The 23,542-nt window shown below is 43.3% G+C and overlaps 1 protein-coding gene across 4 annotated transcripts in view; it reads left to right on the forward strand.

Annotated features, from left to right (window-relative positions):
• The window catches only part of Nckap5 (NCK associated protein 5), an 843,848-nt gene that overhangs the window by 518,108 nt on the left and 302,198 nt on the right, over nt 1–23,542 (forward strand). For all 4 annotated transcript variants that reach the window (XM_057769610.1, XM_057769613.1, XM_057769611.1 and 1 more), the window contains one exon: nt 3,261–3,410. In XM_057769610.1, the coding sequence (XP_057625593.1) occupies nt 3,261–3,410 (150 nt within the window). The remainder of the gene's footprint in view (nt 1–3,260; nt 3,411–23,542) is intronic.

Raw genomic sequence — 23,542 nt, forward strand, 5'->3', positions numbered from 1 at the left:
GTGTGTGTGTGTGCTTTACATACCATACTGGTGTTTTTTGTTTCTTTTAGTTAACTGTAAAGTCCTAACAGAGTGTGTGTGCGTGTGCGCGCGCATGCCCATACACATGCATCCCACAGGACACACATGAGGGTTAGAAGACAGCTTGTGAGAGTTGGTTCTCTCCTTCAACCATGTGGGTCCTGGAGAATGAACTCAGATGGCTGGACTTGGTGGTAGCATCCTTTATGTGCTGAGCCTTCTCCGTGCTCCTGTGATGCTCAGTTGTGAAAGAGATGCACAGGGGTCACTTCAGCTGCAGCATTGGGTGGTTAACAAATGCGTACACTTCTGTGCTTTCCCATGGGTTTGGAAGTCTGGCCAGTAGTAATGCTTTAGAGAGAGTGCTTAGGACCCATGGCTTTGTTCCCTCGCTGTGTGTAACTTAAACTGCCTAGTACTTATCTGAGCAGAATTCACATCTCCTGTGGAAGTAGACACATGCTCCTCACATTGTTTCTAACCATCAATGGTGTGTGTGTGTGTGTGTGTGTGTGCATGCGTGTGTGCGTGTGCATGTGAGAATATTGATTCAAGTGTGTGCCTATTTGTTGAAGACAGTCTCTCACATCAGGTATGAGGAATTGGCTTTTTACTTTGTTTTGTTTATAACTATAGAATCAAACACTTATTATTTAGCTTGCCAATGTCTATTTGTGCTAGTATCCCAGGTGCCAACATGCTAGATTTGTGTGTGTGTGTGTGTGTGTGTGTGTGTGTGACTCTAGGAATGGAACTTAGGTACGTGTGTTTGCAAGGCAAACATTTTACAGACTGAGTCATCTCCACAGCCAGGTGCTATCATGTTTGTAATTCACTGTGTATTCATTATATGCAGAAATCACAGCTAAAATTATAATCAGAAGTCTCCGCAAAACAACATGGGTCAACCTACTGGATAAGTGTTTTATATACATGGATGTTATACATATAGACATATATGCCTTATAAACATATCTACTATAAGATATACCTTTATATATTTCATAATGCATTTTCAAAATTAAAGTATTATGGATCCTTGGGAGCACCTAGGTGAATGTAGTTTGAGAACCTGTGCCTCCTCCAGTGTTGCTTCCTTCTAAGTAGATAACATGAGTCCCTTAAAGGCAGGGGTTATTGTGTTTTGCTTCTATCTTTATGGATGATCTTAATTTAGTGCCAAATATAAATAAATCTGTCCATATGGATAATCCACTTCAGGTCAGGTGGTTAGTAATCTGCTATACCAGAGCCAAGATTACTGCAGTGTGTGCTGGCCATTAAATTGGATGATTTCACCTTGTATGTGACCCAGAGCCTTGGTCATGACACAACAGATGGAATATTGTTCATATGGTACTCTCTTTTTTATCCTTTTGTGTAATTGTATGGAATGCATGTCCTTGTGTTCATATGTATAAGTATAGTTGCACATGACAGAGACAAAAGACATTTTGGATTGTTGAAGCTCACTTTTGACTTGTTTGAGATAGGATCTCTTGTTTACTGTTGTATATGCCAGGCTAGGTAGCCTGCATGCTTCCCTGGATTCTCACATCTCTGCCTCCAATCTCATTGTAGGAATGCTGGGAATATAAACACATAAGATTGCATCTGACTTTAACATGACTTATGGGGATCTGAACTTGGGTCCTCATACTTGGGCAGCAAGCACTTTTACCCACTCAGCCATCTCTGTTGCCCATTGTATGATAGTCTCTTGATGTATATTTTCCCCTTACACGAGAGTTTCAAATTAACACTTCTCAGCTTCCAAAAAGCTGTCAGAGACAAGGTGGAGTGTGGAGCTTCCAACAGGGAGGCAAGACAAGACAAAAAACATTTTATGTCTGCCTCAAGGCTGTACAACAAATTCTGAAGTGTTAGAAGCGGCACACAAGAGTCCTTAGAAATTAGGTTATTCATGGCTGGAGTAACTACTGGTTTGAGCACAGAATTCCACCTGGCTGGAAAGACAGCTCAGCAGTGCATACACTTGCCCTGCAGACATAAAGACTCAAGTTTGTATCCCAAGACCCCATGTAAATGCCACATAGATATGCAGGTCTGCCTGTAGTTGCAGTCTTGAAACACAGAGACAGGGGACCCCCAGATCGAGCTGGTTATAGAGACGAGTCATAATGGATAGCCTATTATTCTGACTGAGTGACATTGTCTCAGTGAATAGGGTAGAGGAGTGATATAGATCTCTTCCTACCACCAACCTCAGTCCTCCACATACATGCATTAATGCATGCATACATATGTTCATACCACACATATTCATCTGCCCATGCACATATGAAAAATGCATATATGCATGTATGTCATACACCAAAAATGGAATATAAAATCTGAAATCAACATTTCAATATTGTATGATATTTATTTTTTCTTAAATCAGTTAATTAGTTGTGTGTACATTGAGTTTCATAATTCTCTTTGCCTTTCACAAATGAAGGCATCAAGATGGGTATATTATTCGCTGTTTTTACCTGGATTGTACTGTGATGCTACAAATTGATTAACCACATGACTGTGCCCAAAGCTTGACTGGCTCTGTAGCTTCTCTAGCTTTGCAGGCAACATGCATCTTCAGACATGGTGGGCCCAGTGACTTTACCATACTAGAGTCTAGGTGGGGAAAGCCAACACACACACACACACACACACACACACACACACACACACACACCAACTTCTGATGTAGGGCTGGAAAGACAGTACAGTTAACAAAGTACTTGATATGCAAGCATGACAACCTGAGTTCAGCCCACAGAACTCATGTAAAATGTTTAGGCATGGTGGCCTATGTTTCAGTCCCAGCACTGGGGATGTGGGGACAGACCCATCCCCCGGTCAAGGCTTGCTGTCATCTAGCCTTGCTTACTTGGTGAGTTCTAGACTGGTGAGAATCTCTGTCATGAAAATAGTCAAAGTGGTGGCATTTAAGGACTATTCCCCCTGAATGTCTTTCTGGCCTATCTCTTACATACACACACATCGGCCCGGGTGCACACATGTGGACCCTTGCATGTGTACATACGCCCACACACAGCATACAAGTCTCCTGTGCTCTCTGATGTCAACACCACTCATCTTGTTTTACAAATTCTTTTCTACCTCAGCCCAGGAAAGGGCTAAGAAGCAACAGAGTCCAACCCAGGCATCTCACTTGAGATGTCTGCCGTGTTCCATCTGTAGATTGTTGAAAACAGAAATTTTCTTTTGGGCTTCAGGAAAGAGTGTCTGAGGAAGAGAGAAAACACCACGAAGAGCTGGCTGATCTCCATTCAGCGGTAGATGAAGATTCAAGAAGTGAAAGCAGCAGTACCGATGAGGGAAAAGAAAACACCAGGCTGCTCTTGAAGAGACTGAAGGCCCTGGAGGTAAGGCACCCACGGTCTACCCACTGAGAGAAAAACCTGCTGGTGCTGATGCTGACTGTGAGTCTCAGTCTTGCTTTCTTAGTTCTCCCAGATAGGTGATCTGTCTTGCCATTAGGATCCCTTCGTCAACAGTGCACACAATTAAAATTCACCGCACTAGAAGTGTCTTGACTCAGTAAGTCCTGCTGTATGGCCTTCAAAAGAGCACCACAACTTGCTTCCCAACACTAGTATCTGAAACTGCGAGCACTTTAGGCAGGGCCTATGGAACACTTGGCTTCCTTTCGCAATGCCACATAATATGGAAGCATGGGTGAATGAGTAAGCAAACAATGTAAAATGGTTGCGAAAGCTGTGTAGGTGTTTACATACAGATTTTTGTAGTAATTTTGGTAGAGCCATTTCCTTAAGAAAAAAGGCATGTGTGGATATCAGTATGTAAGGTACATGCAGAGAGAGAGTCTGCGCCAAGTTGTGGGGTCTTTGCAGGAGATCTGGATGCACCCAGCTCTCCAACACACAGTCTGAACGTACCAGATGCTCTGTAACTTTGAGACCTTTATGCCACCTTAATTGTTGTTTTCTCAGCTATCCTAGCCGTCATCAAAGAAGATTTTGCTTAATTGCTCTTGTTTGAGGTATTTGAGACTTAAGTGGGGATATTTGAGACTTAAGTGAGGGTGTTAACTTGATCCAGCCCAGAGGACCGTTTGGGAAGAGAGTCTACATGAGGGATTGTCTCCATTTGGTTGCACTTGGACATGGCTGTCAGAGATTGTCTTGATTGCTGTGTTTGATCTGGAAGGACCCATTCCACCATGAGTGGCACCATTCCCTAGATAGGAGGTCCTGAACTATGTAAGAATAGGGAGCTAGAGCTGAGTACAGGCCATACATGCATTCTTTCTCTGTTCTTGACTCTGACTGTGACTCTGTTCCCATTCCATATTCCCTGTCTCTTCCACTGTAATGTCCCCACATTTGTAAAACATAATCTGGAATTGTAGGTTGTAAATCCTTTTCTTCCCTAAGGTTTGTTCTATATCAGGGTATTTTGTCTCAGAATATGAAACCAAATTAGAACACCATCATCTAAAAATACAGTCTAGGGATGTAACTAATGTGCTTGCCTATCAGGGGTGGAAGCTCCGAGTTCCCTCCTCAGCATTACATAAAATTGGACATGGTGGTGTAGACTTGAAATCTCAGCACCCAAGAGTTGAAGCAGGAGGATCAGGAACTCAGGATCATCTTTGATTACAAAGAGAGTTCCAGGATGACCTGGGCTACATGAGAATCTGCCACAAAAACAAAACAAAAACAAAGGAATTATAATAAAAGCATAGTTCTACTGTAGTGCCTACAAAATCCGGAATACTTTTATGCTATGTTTAACCAGGAAAAGAAGCTTGTGGCCTGCTTCCCATCTGATGTCCACAGCCCTGGCTCTGAGCCCTGGCATTCTTTATAGAGAGCAGTGTCCTTGAGATTCTGAGTTTCTTAAGGCCATGGGCACTTGAGCCAGATGCTCAGGATTTTATTTGAATCCTTGCTCTCTGCTTTATTATTTTAAAAAACTTCAGAGTCACCTAATCTCTTTCCGTTTTTCTTTCCTCACTTGGATAAATGAAGATAATAATAGTACACAGCCTTACTGAAAAGCAGTGGAGATTAAACCGCTTATTATTTCTGAAGTTCACTTATTCTTGGTCCCATCTATGTTCTAGTTCCATCTCTGTTGCTGCAATAAAAATGCCTGAGAAAAAAAGCAACTTAAGGGATTTATTTCAGCTTACAAACCCCAGGTATCAGTTCGTCATTGCAGGGAAGTCAAGACAGGAGCTTTAAACAGATAGTCACGTCACATCTACCTTCAAGAGCAGAGAAAGGAATGCATGCTTACTCGCTTGCCTCCTTGCTTGTGCTCAGATCAATTTCTCTACTCTGATACAGTCTAGGCCTCCAGACCAGGGAATGGTGACACCCAAAGTGGGCTCAGTCTTCCCACATCAGTTAACATTAATAATTAAGACAATGCCCACAGAGAGGCCCATAGGCCAACCCAGTCCAGATAATTACTCACTGAAGTCTCTTCCCAGGTAATTCTAGGTTGTGTCACATTGAAATGTAAAGCTAACCATCACATGTACTGATCTGCTCCAAGGTTATTGCCTATTTCTTAGCCATGTGCTCATTGTTTAGCTGAATAAGATAATTAATACAAAACTATGATTAAAAAAACTTGGGTACTCCACATAGACATTCTTGAAAATGGATGTTTTAGAGCCCAGGCAAATGTGTTAGAGCACAGGCAGAAGAACCATTGACTAGGGAAACATCTGGATTCCCTAATGAAGGGGGAAGGCATCAACTGTGTCTCCAGGAACTCTCATACCTTCGTAGAGTTTTAAAACCACTTAGGAAACATTCTTGGGGGGAAGGGAAGATTCTATCCAAGAGTGTCGAGAAACCCCATAATTAACTAGATTCAACAGGAATGAGTTGATATTACATGTACTTTTGTTGTTAGTTCTTACCTAAATTGTTCTCAATCCCTCTCATTGTCAGGCAGAACTTTGTGAAGGGCATTTTATTTAATCAAGCTAAGAGGTGTTTAAAATGTCTTGGGCATCAAATTCTTAAACTCAAGGTGTGTGTGTCTGTGTCTGTGTCTGTGTCTGTGTATGTGTGTGTGTGTGTGAAGTTTTTCTTTTCCAAGAGATCATTACATATTGGGCAACAACTCTTTCATCCAATATTATTCAGATGCAATAATTAATGTCTTGTGCCATTAATCTCCATAGTTTCGATTCACAATATTTTTTAATTTTCTGAATTGAATTGCTGGAGTTGAAGAGTGACTGTTTATTTTTAAATCCTTTGTTTCATATTTTTTAAACTCAGTACTTGTTCCTTGATCTCACTATCTGATTTTTTTGATGAGTCTGTGATTTTATTAAACCATATTTATTTATTTCATGTGTGTAGGTGCACACAAGCAGCACATGTGTTTAGGTCAAAGGACACCTGTGGGAATTGGTTCTTCTCTTTTACCGTGTTGGTTCTGGGAATTACATTCAGATTGTCAGTCTTGTCAGCAAGAATTCTCACCGGCTAAGCCATCTCACTGATCTCCATTATCTCATTAATGGTATAAATTTAGGGGAGGGGGTTTGAGCCAGGCTTTTAGGTAGTCCAGCTTTTTTTTTTCACATTTAACACATCATAATATAATATTCTACAATACTTTCTCCTTTTGTCTACATAAAAAATAAAGATTTATTTATTTATTTATTTCTATTTATTTATTTATTTATTAAAGATTTCTGCCTCCTCCCCGCCACCGCCTCCCATTTCCCTCCCCGTCCCCCAATCAAGTCCCCCTCCCTCGTCAGACCTAAGAGCAATCAGGGTTCCCTGCCCTGTGAGAAGTCCTAGGGCTTCCTTGATCCCTTGATATTCTTGGCTCCACCCCCTGAAAGCTAGCATTGCAGATATGCATCACACCCAGGTCTGTGACATCTTTTATTTTCATGCAATTTGGGTTTTATATGAATCTCATATACTACGGAATTTTAAATTATATTTCATGTGCTATGTGTATTGAATCATTTGCATATGTTAAAAATGTTGTGGTTAAATAATTTACTCATTTTTCTAGAACTAGCCGCAAGCACCCATGTCGGTTGCAGCATTTTTAGCAAAATCTTCTTTAAGGTGTCTGCAGGGAAAATTTCTGGGAGGAATCTAGACACATTGGCAATATGTGGTGTTAGAATAGAAAAGAATGTTTCCCATCAGTGTGTTTCTTGAGCAACCGTATGTGTATGCTCTAATCTGGGTCTAATATGATAGGAAGAGAGTTGACAGGAAGCAGACTGTCCTGGGCCAGTGTGATAGCTCAGAAAACAGAGGTGTTTGCCTCCAAATGTGAGGATCTGGGTTCTATCCCCAAAACCCACATGGCAGAAGGAGAGACAGATCCCTTCAGGTTGTCCTCTGACCCTATATGCTCATATGAGTGCCATGGTACAGACACGACCATACACACGCACACATGCATTCACGCACACACACACCCAAAGACACAGAGAGACAGACAGACACACACACACACGCACACACACACATGCACACAGAAAGACATGCTGTTTTTTTAAAAAACAGGAAGAAAATCACCAGGGACTCCAGACAAGTCCCAAGGAGGTGTGACGTAGACTCTGGGTGACCTGCTAGCATTACACTCCTGACTGATATGACACACATGTCTAAAATGCTACATATGATTTTTTAAACAGTTTACTGTTAGCAGCAACCCAGGTCATATCAGAGTAGCACCTGGCTTTGGTAATTGAGTATGGCCCACTCCTTACAAGCGCAGGTCAGAGTCCCCAGGCTGTACACTGAGGTACAAAGACTCTTGGGTCCTAGAGCAAAGACTTGGACCACAGATGCTTGAGAGCAGCAGAGATCGTGTATTAGAAGATGAAGGTACTCATGAGCATGGAGCTAGGACAGGTGAGACGCTCTAAGAGGCTCAGCCAAGAGATGGCACACCCCGGTGAGCCATTTCCACCATACCAGCTTTTCCCATGTTTGTCTGAGCATGCTTCTCTCACATCGATGTAGCCCTGGTGGGGAGCATCCTCCAGTCTCTGGCTTCTTTCATAGGTTAACGTAAGTGCCTCTCTCTTTGTATCCTCCCTATTCACCTGCCACACAGGCACTCCATCCCCACCCTCACCTGAGGAATGTTTAGGACACCCACTTTCCCCAGCTCTGAACTCGCCACAGTCCTTTCTTTGCTGGGTCCCGCTGGCTTTCAGTTTTCATTTCCATGGCTTTGCCCAGCACCAGCCTTGTGTGGAACTGCTCCCCCCGCCTTTGGCAAATACCTTAAGAGGGCCCCTTCTGTCCATTGCTTATCAGTCCCATAAACACAGTTGCCCCTGTCACAAAGCAAGGCCAGTTGTGTCCCCATTCCCACTGGCTCCAGCCAGTTCTCTCTCTGACTTGTTTCTCTGGTTCCCTCCATGCCCTTCCAGGGCTCCTCAAGGGGTTTTGCTAAAGGGATAAGTCCCTTACTCCAGAAGAGCCCAGAGGCAGCTGTCAAACAGCACGTGGATATAGAGGCATATATTCTCTTTCTGCATCTTTCTCAGCCTGGTGGCTGTGTTGAGTCATTTTCATGTATCATGGAGAGGAAGCCCAGACCCTGTTAAACCAACTGGCCCCACTAGGTTGTGGAAATTTTGCATAGGCTCAAGACACATGCTAGAGAGACTGCTTGGTAGTTTTGTGTCTGTGTTCCAGAACTAGAAGAACAAAAAGAGCCCCATACACATGTCCTTTAGTGTTTGGGTATGCAGATGTGAGTCTGCAATTTAAGAGTTTGGGATTCCAAAGCTGCCATCTGAAGAACTGCTTGCCTGCTTGCCTGCCTACCTGCCTGCCTGCATGCATGCATACCTGCCTGCCTATCTGCCTGCATGCAAGCATGCAAGCATGCATACCTGCCTGCCTCCATGTATGCATACCTGCCTGCCTCCATGTATGCATACCTGCCTGCCTGCCTGCCTTTACTACTGTGTATGTGTGTATACTTGTGAGTGTGTAGAGGCCAGAGGCCAAAGTTGGGTGCTTTCTTTAATCCACCTTTGATTTCGAGACAGGCCATCTCAAGTGAACCTAGAGCTCATCAATTCAGCTAATCTGGCTGGTCAGCAAGGCCAAGGAGGCTTCTGTCTCCCCCTTTCCAGCACTGAGATTCCAGATGTGAGGCACCAAGTCAGGATATTCTATATGGGTCTTGGGGACTGAGCTCATGTCTTCATGCCATGGCAAATACTTAACCAGTAGAGCCTCTCTGCAGCCAAAAGATTGCTGTCTTTACTTGGCAAGAAACTCACAAAGCCTTCTAAGTTGCACTGTGGTACCTCACTTGTGGGAGGATTTCTCCCTTAACCCCAATCTGTGGAGTTGATTCCAGGATCATTTTCTACTTACCCTCTGAAGTCTCTTGGTTACATCTGGGGTCTAACGTGGTCACTTATTGGGGTAATCAACCCAACCTCTGAGTTTGCTCTTGAAGTGTTTTCTTGGTATGCATGATTTTCTCATCTCTAGACCTCATGCTGCAGCGCCGACAGCCCTCCTCACCACTCTAGACAAAACCCTCACAAGATAACATGTCAAGATAGACATCCCCATACTTATTCTCGCCTCCCACAGCCTCTGATTCCCAGACTCCAGCCAGGAGCAGAGTCAATCTGAGGAAGCTCACGAGTTCTGAGCCCCTGTCGACATGCTGATGTCTCGGCTGTGGTCTCAAGGTTAGAAGAACCTGGCCTCTCATAGGTTTATTTTGTGCAGAAAAGTATGACAATTAAATCTGTTAAGGTGAATAACAGCCTTTTCTACCCAATTATACCTTTCTGTGAAAGTTTGACAATTAAACTGCTAAGCATAGGTTTTTGTTAATAAGTGATTCTGTTTAAAATTAGGTAGTTTAAAATAGTCAAAGCTAACTGTGCATCACAGTTATTTATGGAACTCATATTTAATCTATGCCCTGAATAATCACAATGGGTCAAATGCTGTTCTCAACCCTACGGAGGTCAGTGCTTATGGTTCCCACCTCAGAGGACATAGACAGGAAGTACCTACTTAAGTAATAAGAAAATAAATTAATGGACACATAAGTCTCTACAAATTAGAAAAAATAAATAATCCACAGGAAAGACTATGAGACAGGAGTGACAGGCATTTAGCTTCCCAGGAACCTCAGAGTATCAGGCCACTAAAAGGCAATATGAATAATAAACCAGGAATAGCTCGACAAGCATCGGGAAGACCAACATTGTAGAAAGAGGCGTTTGTAAGGATGGAGAAAGCACCTGCATGGATGGAGAAAGCTTGCAGCTTTATGGGAGCACAAGTCAGGTCTATGGCCAGAAATTCCTATACTGTGAAATTTCTTACTTGTTGAGTTCTTACCAGCACTGCACAGAGCCGTGGGATTGGAGGTCTGAGTCTGACGGGCTCTCTGTGCCCACCTTATTTTCTAGTCTCCTTGGGAAATTCCAAGTGGGCTTTTATTAATGTGGGAGTGGAACATGTGCTAAAGCCATCCAGGAGCTGAGAAGATAGCTCGTGGGGTACACGAACCTGATGAAATGAGTTCATATCTCCAGAACTATGTAAAATCCTTATGCAGTAGCACAAGTGTCTACAATCACAGTGAAACCTACAAGGATTACTAATGGAATGGATGTAGTATATGAGGGCGCTGGAAATCAAGAATGATTTTAGATTATCTTATCCTTCACTTCTGAGAGTAATGTCATAACAGAAAGAGGCCAGCCTTGAAAGAGAGGTGGCTCATGGGAAATGATGTTCTAACTATCAGCTTGCATGGTCCGCATTGAGACACATGTTCAGCAATCAAGTGATAATGTTCAGAAGGTTGGTCGTTACCCAAGGTTGAGGTTAAGGCTACAAAAATGGATCTGAGGGTCATCAGCATAAAGATGACCTTCTGCAGGGTGGTTCCAAATCAAATCACTTGAGATGTGTGCCGATGGATACAAGGAGGGCCAAGGAAGAGCCCTGGGGAGCCTCTTCATTAGGAAATTTGCAGAGATCAGAAAAAGAGAGCAAATAATCCTGTGTAAGGTTGGGTAGTGAAAATGAGTGAGGTGTCAGAGAACCTAAAGAAGAAAGGCAGTCTTAAGAGAAAAAACACAAAGTCCAGGGCTGACTCTCTTCTCCATAGAGAGCCTCCATCTGTATAACCATGGTGTCTTATTAAGGTGACTTGGAAGGGAAAGGTGAGAGCATTGTAGAAGGTCCGTTGTTTCTACTCTAGGTTCATTTCTGCTGTGGTTATGAAACACCCTGAGCAACAGCACTCTAGCGAGAGGAGGGCTTATTTGGCTGACAGTTTCAGGTCACAGTCCCTTATTTTGTGGTAGCTAAGGTAAGAACTCCAGAAGTTAGTCATATCACATCCATCGTCAAGAGCAAAATAAATAACTAATAACATCATATTCACCGTTGCTTCCTCGTAGTCACACAGCTTTCTCAACTCTCCCTACCTCAATCAGTAATTAAGGCAGTTCCTCACAGATCTGCCCACAGGCCAGCTTAGTCTAGATAGTTCTTCACTAAGACTCTCTTCCTAGCCGATTAGAGTTTGTGTCTTCATTAGGGTTTTCATAATATGAAGAGACAGCATGACCACGGCAACTCTTACAAAGGAAAACATTTAACTGGGGCTGGCTTACACTTCAGAGGCTCAGTCCATTTCCATTATGGCTGGATGCATGGCAGTGTGCAGGCAGACATGGTGCTGGAGAAGGAGATGAGAGATCTACAGGCAGCAAAAGGAGTCTGTATCCACACTGGGCATAGCTTGAGCAGAAGAGACCTCAAAGCCCACCCCCCACAGTGACACACTTCCTCCAACAAGGGCACCCCTCCAAATAGGGCCACACCCTATGGGAGCCATTTTCTTTCAAACCACCATATTGTGTCAGGGTGACATTTAAAACCAGCACAGTATCTGTTTGTGTGTCATGTGTGTATATGTGTATAGAGGTCACAGGTTGACATCTAGTGTCTTTCTCTTTTTCTCCTTCATATTTTTTGAAAGAGGGTCTCTCCTGAACTCGGGGCTCAGTCATTCAGCTAGACAGCCTGGCAGTAAGAACTGTGACTGCTCCTGTCAGCATACCAACAGCTCTGAGATTCTAAGCTTACCTTCATGCCAGCCTGGCATTTATATGGGTGGGGGCATCTGAATTGTGAGGTTGCTTAGGTGTTAGTCCTCAGGTGCAATCAACATTTCTGGAGGCAGGATTTCTCACAGCTTCTGTAAATTTCCTGTCTGTCTAAGCTGGCTGGCAAATGAACTCTAAGAATTCTCTTTTCTCTAACACTGCAGAATTGGAGTTGCATGCCCTCAATTACACCTGGCCTCTTTTATGGTCCAAATTCAGGTCCTTGTGTTTGGATAACAATTCCTTCACTGGCTGAGCCATCACCCTGGCTCTCAGTGGCTCCTTTGAGAGTTGCTCTGAAATAGAGTGGATGTGGTAGGTCAGACATGGAGCTATTACACAGATCCACCCCTTTTAACATGTGGGGTGAGATAGTAGGGGAGGTGATACACTGGAAAGGTCAGAGGTGACGGCGTAGAGTCCTCAACACCGACATAGATGTGAGATACGCAAGCAGGCAGAAATGGTGGAACCAGGCCAGAAACACAGCTTTTTGAAAAGTCAAATGCCTAAAATATACCTCAGGAAATCTTAATTCTCTAAGTCTATGACGGAAACCAAACACCTGTATCCTTTTAAAACTCTGCCTGTGTTTCAGATGCGCAGCCAAGATTGAGAGCCATAAATAACAGCTTTGCTTGAGAACATTTTCTGTTGCTATAACAAGATACCTGGAGCTATCTAACTTTTTAAAGTCGAGATAGTCATGAGGCTCAGGAGTCTGGAGGATGAAATCCTTTAAGCATGGGTTTGACATGCAATGAGGGTTCATGGCTGGGTCATAGTATATGAGAAATGAGGAAAAGAACCAGGCAAGTGCAGAAGGACCAGATAGGAAGCAAGGGACCAGAAAGGAGGCAGACTTCCCGAAGACCTGGTTTAAATACCTGGTCTTCTCTTCACCACACTGGGGGCCAGGCATCTCTCACATGAACTACCAAGAGACACACTGGGAAGGCTTTGAGAGTCAAGCAATGAAACGACTTAGATAGGTGCCCCCTTGTATGCCTATTTTCCTTCATCCCCGCATGCAGTAAACTTGCCCTGAGCCCTCAAATCTATATTCAGAACCTACTTCTATGCATGCCCAGAGCCAGTAAGTCTGAGACACTGTGGACTGCTTGTATTCAAGAACACCATGAGCCAGGCACCATGGGCATATCTGTAAATCCCAGGACTCCTAAGGCTCAGACAGAAGGACCAAGAGTTTGAGGCTAGCCTGAGCTATATAGGGAGCATTCTCTCAAGTAACTTCAATAAACAAATAAATAGTTAAATAAGTGAATTTTCTTTTAGAATATTGTGTGTGTGAGAGAGAGAATGTGTGTATTTGTGTGTGTAAGAGAAAATGTGTGTTTGTGTGTGTGAGAGAGAGAATTTGTGTGTGTGTGTGTGTGTGTGTGTGAGAGAGAGAGAGAGAGAGAGAGAGAGAGAGAGAGAGAGAGAGAGAGAGGAGAGAGGAGAGAGAGTATATGTGTGTATGCTGACATGCATGTGCCACAGTGTGCATGGGGAGGTCAGAAAATGAACTCTGTGTCCCTCCTCACCTTCCATTCTTTTACTTTGTTTGAGACAAGCATGTTTGTCGAGAGAGGTTCCTGTCCCACGCAACAGTCCCAAAGAAAGACACAGAGACCTATATTAATTATAAACTGGTTGGCCTATTAGCTCAGACTTTATTAGCTAATTCTTACTATTCTTTTCTTCTTCGTCTTCGTCTTCTTCGTCTTCTGTTCAATGTTCTTCTCTTCTTCTTAGTCTTCTCAGTCTTCTTCGCCTTCGTCTTCTTCATCTTGTGTTCTTCGTCTTCTTCGCCGCGAAAGCGCGAGGTTTATTGCGACATGCAGGAGAGAAGGGGAAAAATAGAACAGATGGCGTTTCAGCCTTTTTAAAGGGTCCCCCACGTGCATGCGTCAAGCGTCACGTTCTGCACCTGCACAGCCTTTGCATGGAACGCTAGGGGCTCCTGGGAAATGTAGTTCCCCAGGTGAGCCACGCTCAGGGGCTTTCTGGGGAATAACACTTACATCTTCCATTAACCCACAATTCTTGTCTGCATTAGCCATGTGGCTTGGTACCTTTCTCAGTGAGGCATTCTCATCTTGCTTCCTCTGCATCTGGGTGACAACTGCAGACTGAGCCTTTCCTCTTCCCAGAATTCTCCTGTTCTGGTTGCCCTACCTATACTTCCTTCCTGGCTACTGGCCAATCAGCATTTTATTAACAAGGGACAAATCTTTACAGGGTACAGGACCATTGTTCCACAGCACATATTTATCAAGCAAGCTGGCCTGCAAATTTCCAGGGGCTTTTCTGCTTCTTCTTTTGCCATAGGAATGCTGACATTGCAGACATATGTACATGATTGGGTCTGTTTTTACATAATTTCTGGAAATTTGAAATTGGATGTTTGCACTTTTCACAACAAGTGCTTAACCTTCTGAGCCTTCTCTTCAGGCCTCTAGCATGCTTTTAAGTGTCTTATGGCTGTGTATATCCCTAAGTTTTTTTGAGCTTCTTGATGATGAGGAGGAAAAGCACACTTCTGGTTTTCTGTAAGTAGTGACCCTGTTCTTCCTCCCACGTTTATTCCTACACTCTCCTAAGCAATAAACTAAAGAGTTCTCAAGCAGCTGCCAGGGGCCGCCTCAGTAAAAACCCACTATTGTTTCCTTTTCATCTTTAAGTTCTGTGACAATATGCTGGCAGGTGACATCACACATCTCTTTTTGGGGTATATGGAGCATATCTATCTCCTGATTAATTTGCATCCAACTGTGAGTCACCTAGCAACAGCACTAAAGTGGGTTTAGAGATAAAAGCTTCTTTTGGGTAAAGAGACTTCTAATTAGGGAAAAAATCATATTGTATGTGAGTATGTAACTTTGCATTAGCTGTTTTCTGACTATAGAAATGTTGAAGTCACATTATGAGAAACTTGAGAGGAAATAAATGATGATTACAGTCTTCCTCCCATACCCACACAGTCCGTGTTTGTGGCGTCAGCCCATTAAAGTCTGATGCACTGAAAATTCTGCATCCCTGTTGAACACGTACAGACGTTTGCCTCAGACTCTTCCTGAGGTGATACAGTGTAACAACAATTTACAAGGTGCTTTCTACTGTACTGGCTATTGCAAGTGGTCTAGACATGACTGAAAACATGAGAGGAACCAGAAGATGGTTCAGTAAGTAAAGTGTTTGCTGTACAAGCTCGGGGACCTGAGTTTGGATCCCCAGAACCAACATAATAAGCTAGGCATGGCAGCGTGGATGTCTAGCCTCAGTGCTGGGGATGTGGAGGCAGATCCCTGGGGCTTCCTGGCCCATCTAACTGAGTCATTTTCAGTTGGAGACCATATCTCAAAAATGAATGGAGAACAATAATGGAAGAAACCATATGTTGATGACCAGACTCCAAATACAAGTGCATGTTCATACATACATGTACATACCCACAGGAACACACACATGCTGTATAAACACACACACACACAGGACAGCTTTTGAGAGAACATGTGTAGGCTATATGTGCTTCTATGTCATTTGAAATATGACTCCAGCATCTGTAACTTCTGGTATCCCCAGGGTTTTTTGAAACCATTCCCTACTTATCAGTTACTTTTCAATCACTTGCTAGAGTAGCTTGACCTAAAGCAAGTTAGAAAAGCAATGGTTAATTCTGGCTAAAGTTCTAGAGGATTGCTTACATCCAACATGGTAAGGGATGTGTGGCAGCCACAGCATGAGGCTGGCTTGATGGTCACATACAAATCACATTTTATCCTCATGTAAGAAGCAGACAGACAGACAGATGGAACAGAAAGTAGGGCCAGGCTTTAAAACCTCCATACTTGACCCCAGTGACATACTTCCTTCAGCAAAGCTGTCTCCTAAATGTTCCATAATTTTTCTAAACGGAGCTCCAAACTAGACACCAATTGTTCAAGCATATGAGCCTCTGAAGAATAGTCCATATTATTTTATCAACGCCATTGTATATTGATAGGCAACTGTAAACCAACCAGAACTGGCTTGCTTTTGACACATTGCCACAGTCCCAATCTTCTCTTGTGGTCGCTGTATTTTATTGTTCAAAAAATTCATAAGATATTGTTCACAGCACACCTTTGAGATACAATGTCAGAAAACTTGGACTCGAGATGGTTGAATCTATAAAGTGCCTGTCTTTCAAGCTTGAGGACTTGAGTTTGATCCCAGAACCCAAGTAAAAGATGTGGATGTGGTAGTATAAGTTTGAACTTTTTGCAGTGGGAGGATAAAGACAAGAGAATCTTTGAGGCTTACTGGGCAGCCTTGCCTAATCAGTGAAATCCAGGTCAGTGAGAAACTATGTTTAAAAGATGGACAATGCTTAAGGAGTACCTGCAGTTGAAGACTAACAACTGAGGTGACCCTCTGTCCTACAGACATGTTCACAAAAGCACACACACATGCACACACATGCATACAAACACACATGCATGTTTATACATGCATCAACACACATACACACACAGCAGGGGTGAGAAGGTCAGTCAATGGTCTGCTGAAATTATTTCAGAGATCTAAATGCTTACAGGAACTTCACAGTGCTGAAAATTCTTATTTCCTTGAAGAGAGTCTATTTAGAGCCTTTCAATGAGAAATCATAGCAGCTCCACTTAGTTCCAGCCTTGAGCAATGGTAAGAAAGGTCATGCAATCGAATTTCTAGAGGAAAAACTGTACCCAGGCATGGAATGCAGCCTGTCAGGATGCTGCAGCTATCTCGAGGCCTGTGGTTCTCTGGCCTAGGTCCTATCTCATGCAGACTTTTGACTTCTGATGACCAGCAAAGCACCCAGTCAACATTACCAGGGAAAGAGACATATTTCTTTGATCTCAGTAGACAGACCCACCAACTGCATGATTTGAAACACTCTTTTGGTTTATTTAATTGTCACAATTACCTCAAACCTGACATTAAACTCTAGCCTGTAAGCTAACACACACACACGTACACACACGAGCATGCATTTGTACATACAGGCACATACATCTGTAAACATATGAAAACATATATACATCCATATCCACAGATTTCTTTTGGTCCATCCCAAGGTAAGTTGCTGCTTAGATATCCTCCTTTCTCCTCTTTAGCTCCTTCCCTGTGTTATCACACTCCAGTGTGCAGCCCTTTCTCTGTATTTGTCGAGCATTTATAGATCTGAGTTTTGCGAAGGGGTGCAGTTACAGAAGACCACAAAACATTTTCATTGTCCTTGAAGCACTCACAGGCTAGGGGGAAGGAAAATGTATAACAATTAGAATAATAAAGCTAGTGCACATTAAAATTAAAGATGTAAAAATGTGCACATAAGGTTCATCATCATGTCATCCGGAAAGACATGATAAGTGGATTCTTCAAGACTATGAGGCAGTAAGGAAGTGCTGTCTGAACAATGAACTTGGCCTTCTTGCCATTTTTCTGGGGAGTAGTCAGGGGGACAGCTGAAACAGTCTCCTTCTTGAGCAGAAAACTCTGAAGCAGCCTCAAGTAGGCATTGGTAGGGGTATGGAGTGCCTGGGGTGTCTGTGGCTAGGCAGGTGGCCAAAAGGCATGTCTTCCTGCTCTGTGTGGGTGCGTGGCACTGCCATCCATCCAAAATACACAGAGCTAGCCTTGCTTCTTTTCAAAACTGAGAGTGGTCTAGACAAATTTCTAATCAGTCGTCTTAGTTAGGGTTCCTATTGCTATGAAGAAATACCATGACAATGGAAACTCTTATAAAGGAAAATATTTAATTGGGGTGGCTTATGTTTTCAGAGATCCAGTCCAATATCATCATAGAGGGACATGGCAGCATGTGGGTATACATGGTGCTGGAGAAGGAGCTGAAATCCTACATCTTGACTCTGAGGCAATAGGAAGTGGTCTGCATGTCAGAATTTACCCTCACACTGGCACAACACACTTCCTCCAACAAGGCCACACGTACTCCAACAAAGCCACATTTCCAAGAGTACACTCCCTATGTGCTTATGGGGACCAATCATATTCAAACTACTATAGCAGAGTAGTAGGTTTTTTTTTTTTTTAAATCTACCAGTCTCTGGAGTTCCCATAGGGCCTTCAGCCTGCACTCCGTTTTGAGACAAGACTCATAGCCCAGACTGACCTGTAACTCACTGAGAACAACCTTGAAGGAGACCCTTCTGCCTCTACTACTTAAGTGTTGGGAATATAACCTTGCACTATAACACCTGGCTTATTCAGTGCTTTTTCCCTGTACGCTGGGCAGGCACTGTTATCCACTGAGCTTAGAAAACACGTCCAGGTGAACAGGCCGCCATGTGGCTCCGCATAGTTCCGAGCAGCGCAGCAAATGCTTCTGGCTTCAAGCTCAGGTAGACACTCGCTTTTGAAAGGAATTCCTTTGGCAGCCACAAAAACAAACAAACAGCACATATGTTTCCGCCTTAGCTGCAGTTGTTCCAATCGCCAAGAGCTTTTGGTCAGCACTCATTTCCTTTCTGCCTGTGTCTCCTGATTTGATGTAAAGGAGTTGAGCCTGTAGACTGTGGTTTCTGTTTTCTGATAACACCTGAAGGATCCTCCTCCCTTGGGTTTTGTTAGCTCCCGCACTCCCGTTTTACAAAAGTTCTTTTGCCCTCCAACTCCTAGAAGCTTGTTCAATCAAAATATAACCTTTTATCAGTTACAACCAACTGCTGAGAGAAGGGAAAAACTTCTCAATGTGAGCCAGGCCAAGGTGTTAGGGGAACTCTGGCTATATTGCTTTGCCAAGCCCAGATCTGTGCGGGGGAGCTTGTTAGAAATACCTCAGCTATTAAAAAAAGCCAATATGTCAAGAACTGATCTGCATAAATAAGTTTCTTTGCCAAGCTCAGATTTGTGTGGGAGCTTGCGAGAAAGCCCCAGATCTTCCAAAAGGCCAATGCATCAAGGATTAGTCTCCATGAATATTCGAAGAGCTATCAAAGAAGAAAAATGAACCATGAGGCCAACATTAATTGTGCCCAGAGATAATTAGAACAAAGTGTTGTTAATTGTGTGTTGGTTTAATGTGATGTAGCGGAGGACTTTTTTTTTCCACAGAGTATAAATTTTGTTGTCAGAAATGGAAAGCTGGCTGGCTTGATTGATCAAAAGGCCTGTTTGCTTAGATACAGCTAATTAGACATTTTAATCCTTACCCCATAAAGTCCAAAGAAGGCTCCTATATCTTGAATGTAATGGAAATGAAGCCCCAAATCTTGGTTCCTTTTGTCTAGTGATGCCTGAGCTGTACATGAAGAGACTCTTATAAGTAATTCACCAAAGTGTCATGAATAAAATATTATGCAAACATAATGCAAGGAACAATAGCAACAATAGACAAATTAACAAAATCCAGTAGGACAGACTTCAGTGATAGCTCAGTTGTCAAAGTGTTTTCTTGAAAACATGAGGGTCTGAGTTTGAATCCCTAGAAACCAACTAAAAGGCTAGTAGTGGTGTAGACTTAAAAATCTCAGCAACTGGGAAGCAGAAACAGGAGGATAGCTGGAACTTGCTGGTCAGCCAATCTAGCCAAATCTGTGAGCTCTGGGTTCAGTTAGAGACCAGGTCTCAGACAATGAGGTGGGGCTGGGCTGTGGCGCAGTTCGGAAAGCCCTTGCTGCTTGTGCATGGGAGTCTGAGTTCCAGATCCCCGGAACCAACATAAAGCTGGATATGGTAGTTGATGTTTACAATACCAGCATGCGTACGGCAAGAGAAGAAATAGACACAAGAGAATTCCTGGATGCCTGCCATTCACAGTGGTGAACAAGAAAGAGTCTTAATTTCACTCTGGAAGATGAGGATCAGTGTCTGAGTTTGACCTCTGAAATACATACATGCAGCAATGACACATGTGTCCACATTGCACACATGAGCATCCATACAGACATAACATACACACACACACACAAAGTAAAAAAGTAATATAAATGTGTAAAGATATGGAAGCAATACTGAACTTAGCCTTTGGCTGCCACACGCACACACACATATTCACAACGCCCCCCACCCACAATGATTGATGGGCAGTCCCGGATAAAGAGCTGTAGGATCCAATTAGATCTCAGAGTTTCCCACAAGGAGATGTTATAACGCTGTGGCAAGAGGAGGCATAGAGGACTAGGTCCAGAACAAACCCTTGACATAAAGGCATCGGCTTCCAGGCCACGTCAAGGACAAAGTTGCTCCATGGTTCTCCAGTGTGCAGATGCATCATGGCCAGCTTTGGACATTCCCCCCACCCCCTCCAGTCGAGGCTCCTAGGACTGACGGCCGAGGGAGTGGTTAAGTAGATGGGTTTTCTTCCCTTCCCAGAGCAGTGTGGCTGACATATTGCAATGGATCAGGGAATCTAAAGCTTGGATGTGGCAGGTGCCTAGATCATAAACTCAAGCGGTTATGTTGCTGGGATCCCACGGTGTTTGAGAAATTACAGCTGTTTCAGAACCTTTGCATTTCTTCTGTGGATCTATGCCTTTAACTTTGCAAATGTAAATATCCCACATGCCTGGTGGTGGCATCCCGCTTTCCTGATGGAACCTGTTTACTATGGTACCCAGCACACGCTTTTGGAAATGGGGATTACAGTTACTGGGGTCACGTAGCAGAGGGGTCTCTTAGAAAGGGAGTCCACTGCACTGCAGGGAAGGAACGGTCTGTACCAGACTCCTGATTTTATTGTTGTTGTTGTTGTTGAATGTTTGCTGTTTATTTGTGTGTAGATGGATGCAAGGGTACATATGTGCCCCTGTCTGTGTATGGAGATCAGAGGAGATCTTATGAGAGCTGCTTCCCTTGTCAGGCTTGGCAGTAATTGCCTTTACACTGAGCCAGCTAGCCAGCCCCTAGGCTTTATTTTTTGAGACAGGATCCATCACTTAACAATAGGCTCACTGATTCAGCTCAGGTGAAGTACAGTGAACCTCTAGTAAGTCTCCTCAGCCCTGGGATCACAGGCTTAGGCCTCCATGCCTCTTGTCCATTTGTATGTGTACATTTAACGTGGCAATGGAAATGCTCTCTGTCATGAGTAGAGCAACCCAGTTCTGTAATACAACCGTGTTCCTCACATCACACATCTGCCTCTTTGCAGTTCAGTAGCCGCTCCTTCAGAACCTCTGTTCCCACAGTGGCTCTCCTGGAAAGCAGGTTCCCACTGGGCGTCTAGAAGAGGACCAGCCTGGGACAGGCCCCTGTGGCTGGTGATGCCTAGCATCTCAGCCATGCACAACCATGCACTCAGAGGAAATCAGGGAGCGCGAGCAGTTTCTAAAGTTTGGATCTTCTCCCTGGAGGCCAAGGCCTTTTGTTCACCTCCATCTGGCCTGTGGTCACAATCCATAAGATCTTTCAGAAAAGCATAAAAAGTATCATTTCCTGTGACTTTCTTAATGCTGTTCAGATTTTTCTTCTTCCTTCAGTTTTCAGTTGCCCAGAGCCAAAGTCAAATTGGTTTTGGTAATCTCTCTCTCAAAAAAAAAAAAAGAAAGAAAGAAAAGATGAATTCATTGAGAGGATGCTGTCCCCAATGGGGGTGGGAGGTACAGTTTAAAATGAGAAGCAACTCAGGTATGTAGCATATGATGTGCCGAGGCTTTAAACTATAGGATAAAATCGGCTCCCCAGAAAGCCAGAATTTCCCCTGCAGTTTTGTTTTATGAGATTTTCATATAAGAAGACAAACAGGCTCCTGCAGCTCCCAAAAGCTGGGTCTAGGAATTCCATGAGATGAATGTAAATTCTTGAGATGGACCCACTTACATCCTTGCTCGTGCTCAGTGGCTGGGAACTGCTCCCCAGGGCCTTGCTAAAAGGTGGAAGAGCTTCAGGGCTCATCAGAGAGTGGAGGAAGCACTGTGGTCCTGGATTGTTATAATAGGATCAGTAACATTATGTTGAATATAATCAGGATAATAAGTCAATTAATACTGAACCCATTTGATAGCAGCCAGATGCACAATTGCATCATCACTGGGTATATGGTTTTGAAGAAATACTTTAATTGATTATCTGATCATTACATGTGGATCATGAACTAGCTCTCTCCCAATCTCAAAAGAAGACTTTTCAAAAGTCAGTTTAGAAAGTTGTACTCTGTGGACAGAGGTGTAATGAACATGTGGACATTTAGTTTGGTTTTAGTTTTTTCTTTCTTTCTTACTTGCTTGCCATTTTATTTTTAAATATAATTTAATTTCTTCATTATTCTTGAGAATTTCATACAGGTATGCAGTATGATTATATCCACTACTTACCATTTCCTTCTTTCTCTTTCTCTTTTATTGAAAATATATTTTTCACATAATATATTCTGATTAAAGTTTCCCCTTTTTCTACTCCTTCCAGTTCCTCCCCACCCACTCCTTTTCTGTCTCTCACTAGGAAACAAATGGGTTCCCAAGGGATATTACATAAAAGATAAGGTAGAATAAAAACCATCACATTGGGGTTGAGCAAGACAAACAGAAGGAAAACTGCCCAAGAGAAGGCACAAGAATTAGAGCCCCACTTATTCTCACAGTCAGAAATCCCATAAAAACATGAAACTGGGAGCCACAATACATACAGAAAGGATATGGGCAAATCCCTACTGGCCCTGTGCATGGTGCCTCGGTCTCTGTGAGTTCATATGCGCTTTGAGCATGGTGATTTACAGGGCCTTGTTTTCTTGGTGTTCTTCTCTGGATCTTAAACACCCTACGGGTGTTTTCTGATCCCTGAAAGGAGGGATTTGATGAAGACATCCCATTTATGGCTGAGTGTTCCAAGTTCTCTCAGTCTGCATAATGTCTGGCTGCGGGTCACTGTTCCCGCCTACTGCAGGAGGAAGCTTTTCTGATGATGACTGAGTCTAGCAGAATGTCACTGGGAGTCAGTTTATTGACACGTTTATTTAGAACTGTAGTGTTTGGTTCTACCCTAGGTTCCTGGACATCTATTCTCTAGTTCTTCTTAGTCACCCAAGTAGAATGACGTATGGATTTCATCTAGACTTCAAGTTAAATCAGACATGGCTTTATTATTCTAACCAGCTTTGCTTGCACCTCCATTGCCCCAGCTTATGTTGCAGGCAGGACACCATGCTGATAAAAGCCTTTGTGGCTGGTTTGATGTTTACATTTCTCCTCTGGTAGCCTGTGGAGTGAGTACCTTTCTGTACCCAAGATGCTAGAATGTAGGGATGAAGGCTTTATATAGGAACCAGCTCGACTTCCCCATTTTCAATGAGTTGTGTTGGTATTGTCTTCAACAATGGGGTCTTGCCTTCAGTTTGTGGAAAGCGACCTCTAATCTTGGCAACAGTCT

The sequence above is a fragment of the Chionomys nivalis genome, chromosome 5 (genome assembly GCF_950005125.1).
Source record: "Chionomys nivalis chromosome 5, mChiNiv1.1, whole genome shotgun sequence".
Classification (NCBI taxonomy): Eukaryota; Metazoa; Chordata; class Mammalia; order Rodentia; family Cricetidae; genus Chionomys; species Chionomys nivalis.